Source organism: Sinocyclocheilus anshuiensis, unplaced genomic scaffold (genome assembly GCF_001515605.1).
Source record: "Sinocyclocheilus anshuiensis isolate Anshui unplaced genomic scaffold, SAMN03320099.WGS_v1.1 scaffold328, whole genome shotgun sequence".
Taxonomy (NCBI): domain Eukaryota; kingdom Metazoa; phylum Chordata; class Actinopteri; order Cypriniformes; family Cyprinidae; genus Sinocyclocheilus; species Sinocyclocheilus anshuiensis.
In genome coordinates this window covers 1,942,526-1,947,478 of record NW_015558621.1, presented here as the reverse complement: position 1 = coordinate 1,947,478, position 4,953 = coordinate 1,942,526, and the positions used below count along the sequence as shown (strand labels likewise).

The window sequence follows — 4,953 nt, the reverse complement described above, 5'->3', positions numbered from 1 at the left end:
AGTATTGAAATAGTACCCTTACAAGTATACTACTAGTACACTGATATTTGTATACTTACTACATAAAGTATACTTAAAAATATACTTGAACTTTACTTAAGTATACTTACTAAAATAAACTTGAAGTATACTACTTTTTGGTAAGGGCAGGCATAGCGCATTTAACTGAAAGTCTCAAATTCTCAAAGCATCAAGATTATTACATACCTTAATGGCATCCTTGATTTCTTTGGCATCATGATAGGCTGGAGGTCTCATCAAAACCACAATCAGACGTTCAAACTTCCCTGTCAGCTCGTATTTCAGATCATCAATTAAATCCTATAAAATAACATAGTTTTGATAAAGTGCATTTTGTTCTGTAAGTCTTTTATCCATTTACTGAATGCTTGCCGGAGATTTTCCAGTACCTTGCCAAACTGTGATTTGTAGGCAGCACGTATCTCCTGCCTCTCAGCATTGCTTCGTGAGGTAATCAGGTCTAAGATGGCCTCCTTGTCACTTCCTGTGACACAAAAGGGAATACTTTTAAGTGATCATAGGGATATCCCAGCAGCCACTGGTTTCATATTTAACATCTATAGATGAGGAGTCCTGACACTCACCAAAGCCTTTCATGGCATCATACAGGGCCTCTGCATCACTGCCTGCATCAAAGTCAGGGTGATCTGCAATTGTACCTCTGAATTCCTATAACAAAAATATAAATGTCTTTGTTTTTATTGAACGGTGAAGTCCAAGAGTTGTTGCAAGATTAATCTAATCAAACCCAATGAATAATACGCATTCAAAATGTTTTCTTTCCATATTACAAGATAAAATTACTTGAAGCAAAACTGCATGCAATATTATGACTTATTTTCAAATATGTTTTCTGTCTTCAAGCATAAATTTAGTGAGGTTTATGCTCAAACAAGAGAATTTAGTACAAACAGTAATATTGTAAAATATTACACATTATACAATTAAATTTTTCTATTTTAATTTATTTTCAAATGTAATATCCTTGTGATGGCAATGCTGAATTTTCAGCATCATTACTCCAGTCTTCGGTGTCACATGATCCTTCAGAAATCATTCTAATACATTAATTTGGTGCTCAACAAACATTTCTTATTAATATTAATGTTAGAAACAGTTGTGCTGCTTAATGATTTTGTGGAAACTGTGCTATATGATTAATAGAATGTTCACATCTATTTGAAATAGGAATATTTTGTAACAATGCAAGTCTTCACTGTCACTATTGATCCATTTACTGCATCTTTGCTGATTTCTTTCAAAACTTTTGAACAGTAGTGTATATAAAAATATATAAAATATTTAAAAAAAAAACAATCAGAAATCATTATCTTCTAAAGTTAATTCATCTTGTTTTAAGGATGTTTGGACATTTTTACTGAAAACAAAACAAAATGCTGATGAAGACAATTATTTTTTGCAGTGCATTTAGACGTCTTTTACAGTCTCATGCATTATACTGAACTCAAAAATGTATTTTAAGTTGCTCATGGGTGGGACAGGTGTAATTTTACACCAACAATCAGACTCTCCCCCATCTGGCCTTTAGTCCAAACCCAGGCGGGACTATAGAGTGGACAGCTGACACCTGTCAGTGCAGCAGTTGTGTGTTATGGTCAGCAGCAAAAGTCAGTTTGTGTGTGACAGAGAGAGACAGAAAGCCCGTATGCGACTTAAATGTCTGTAACCTTACACTTTCAACCCTACTGAATCTATAGAGGGATTGTTCTCCTTCAGAGAGCAGCAGACATCACATCTGACAGGGCATAAATGCTGCATGACTGTGCATTTTCAAAGTTCCTCTGCACTCACTGCCGACAATTATTCCCCGTTATATTGGCCTTGCTGGTGTGTCTAGTAGGGCACAGAGCCAATCATGCTTCTGTGCACATGCTCAAGGCCTGTCCAGGAGCTATCGCTCAACACAGCAGCTGTAGGGTTCCACGTCTACAGCAACAGACCCCTAGCAACACCGACCTCAGCAAACAAACATCCGGCCAGGTACACTTCTACAATATTATAAGAAATGCTTTATGTCATTAGTGTAGTGGCAAGCAGTTTCTTACTTTCAGAAAACATCTAAGATGTCACTGAGAAAGTATTTCAGCTACAGAAAGAAGAAAACTGTGAAATAAAATATAAACTTACAAAATATAACAATATAAAGGACATTTTCTAAAGAAAATGTGATTACTACACATCAATGGCAAACTCCCCACCATGTGGCAAGTGGAAACCATTGCTATATGGTTTTCAGTATGTCACCAGCATGGTCCCTCCTTGAATTTTTTCTCATGTTTTATCATTCTGCATTTGTACATTTTGAGCACTACAAAAGTAATTGCTCACCTCTCCTCAATAAGCTGCATAATTTAAGGTATTATTCACGAGCGTAGCACAAACAAGGTTTAATACTTAGGGTTAGAGGTTTATTCAAATCCCTAATCCTAATAATAGCAAAAGCAATAGTGATGCTTAATTTTACAAGCAACAATAATACATAATGAATTATTAGTGTGCTTTTTGCTACTACCTATTCAAAAAAAAAAAATAGGTAAGATATCAAGAATGAAATAATAGCTCAAAAATAAGACCACTGAGCCACCACATGTCTACATGTGGCATTGTGGTGTTCGCAACAGATCTAATTTTTTAATGAGCAACTCATTGACCTCTGAGATTCCATAAAGAAAACTGTGATATCCTATACTCTCTAAACTACAATAGATGGAAAACGAGATTCGTTACCATGAGAAAGGAGGCAGAGGTCATGTCTTTGTGGCCATTTTTCTAACTACATGATCAAAATGCAAACGTTACATCAACATATTGCAAGTAGACGTACTTTGCCCATGTTTGATCAGTTTCTGGTTGCCAATGGAATGATAATCTTGAACCTGGAGAGAGAATTAAGAAGAAACTAATTAATGTCAGTCTGTCCTTAGCTTGTGTATGATTAAAGACAAAATGTAATGTGGTTTTTAAAACAGCAGTTAATTACTTTCGGAATCTGAGATATGTCTACTATAAGCAACAATGGAAATATGTTATATTATCCAGAGTCCTCTATTCACAGTGTAGTTAAAAATACATTGCTTCTGAAGCAAATCAACTATGAATGTTTCCATAAGTTTACTCCTATAAGTATCCCAAACCGTTCAATCTTTATGACTTTTGTTTAATCACATAGGAATGATCTAAAAAATCATTTCCCCCTAATTCAAACCATTTCTACTCCCTATAGGTTTAAACGCTGATGGCAAAGCCACATTTTCCACAGGATACTCTTGGATCCTCCTAGTGAACTTATACAGTACTATGCTCTCTTTCACTACATCATAATCAGGCAAATAAAGAACAGGGAACTCTCAGTGATGGAGGAAAGTCCAGTCTGCAGTGGACCAATGGAAATTTGATTCTCTGTTATAATGCCAAACTTGTGCACAAATCATCCGGAAGATGCATGCAGTTACTGCACAATGACAATTCATCAAATTTCTCGCTTCTTCTTATATGTTGTGTTAGCATTATTGATTGTGGACTCTGACTCTGCAGACTTTTGTAAAACAAAATAAAATAAAAATAGAAAATAGAAGATCATAGGCAACTTTCTGTATTGTTTAAAATTGTAAATGTGTGTCAGTGGAGTCCAAAAATAGGCATGTCTCTCTGTCTGAGTCAGGAATACATCCAAGGTCTGAGAAAGATATTCACAGCCCCACCCAAGCAGCAATACCACAAATTATAATTAAATTAATACAAAAATGAATGAAAATTATCCTCAGCTGATCTGATATGACATAAAAAGACGTTTACTACAATCATAATCTTAAGACCTTTGGTTTTTAATCAACTTTTCACATTTGCAATCATCATACGTGTGTTTATTTTATAAAACTGAGTGTCTATATAAAGTTTAGTAGGAAAAACTGATACTACTGGTAGTAGGAAATGTGAACTCATCTGTGAACGCTAAAGTTATTAAGGTGGCACCATTTGCCTATGAAACGCGCGTTTCTATGCTACAATATGTGTCCCACTATTTCCTAATGCCTTCGTTAAGAATAGTTACAAATAATAACAACAGCAAAAGCAACATTTTACCTTAATCTCAGGGAGTCTCGAGCTCCGGTTGACGGTGGTCCGTTGTCTCTCGTCAGTGGTCTCGCTGAGAAACGTCTGTGCATGTATCAGCTGTTCTTCTCTGACGCAACGTATGCGGCGCAATTAAACCGCACGCAGTATTCAGCTCAGGATAAGCAGCTATGATGTAATGTCCACGGCGTGTGTGATAGCCACTTCTCACAAATGACGTAGGGATTACTATCAGTGAAGACACGAGGCGTTGGTTTTTTAGACAGTATTATCTGCAGTGCACCTCCTGATCTGCATATGCAGGCAGCTAATTTGGGGATTCCTGTGAAGTCTTAAATCAAGATGATAATTTGAGAAACAAATGCACAGTAGGCTATTTGTGAGGTTAAAGATCTACTCGGCAAAGTTTAACACAAATAAATGTAATAAATAAAAAAATGTAAATAAATTTGACATTGAACATTTTTATCTGAAATGGGAACTAAACATCGTTATTCTACACGAAACGGGTTCCCGTATGGCAGCCACCATGTTAACATCAAATGATCATCTGTGGTATGCAATTCACATAGTTTTCTTTATATAGGCTAGTAAAGTATTTTTGCCTCTTTATAAAAACAAACATAAAAGTACAGAACCCGTTACTTTTGGGACAAATAGCCAGCTAAATAGTAAACTAGTAGCCTACTAACTAAATGCACCTTTAATATCTGAAACATTACGAAATAAGACTCCTTTTTATATTATATTAGAAGTAGAAGTAATATTATGATAGTAGAAGAAATTAAGGTAAGCATTTTCAAGTAAATTATGGCTGATACAAGCTTGCATATATAT

General features: G+C 35.4%; 1 protein-coding gene across 6 annotated transcripts in view; it reads right to left on the bottom strand.

The window, feature by feature from the left end:
- LOC107680661 (annexin A6-like) overlaps positions 1-4,469 on the bottom strand; it is a 14,949-nt gene extending 10,480 nt beyond the window's left edge. For 2 of the 6 annotated variants that reach the window (XR_001633172.1, XR_001633173.1), the window contains exons 1-5: positions 4,126-4,469; positions 2,867-2,918; positions 606-690; positions 411-505; positions 208-321 (exon numbers count right to left, since the gene is read on the bottom strand). Coding sequence is in view for 4 of the 6 variants with exons in the window: in XM_016476661.1 (XP_016332147.1) it covers positions 208-321; positions 411-505; positions 606-690; positions 2,867-2,875 (303 nt within the window). In the remaining 2 variants the exon portion in view is untranslated. The remainder of the gene's footprint in view (positions 1-207; positions 322-410; positions 506-605; positions 691-2,866; positions 2,919-4,125) is intronic. The other 4 variants (XM_016476661.1, XM_016476663.1, XM_016476664.1 and 1 more) reach the window with 3 other exon arrangements.
- Positions 4,470-4,953: the final 484 nt, after the last annotated feature.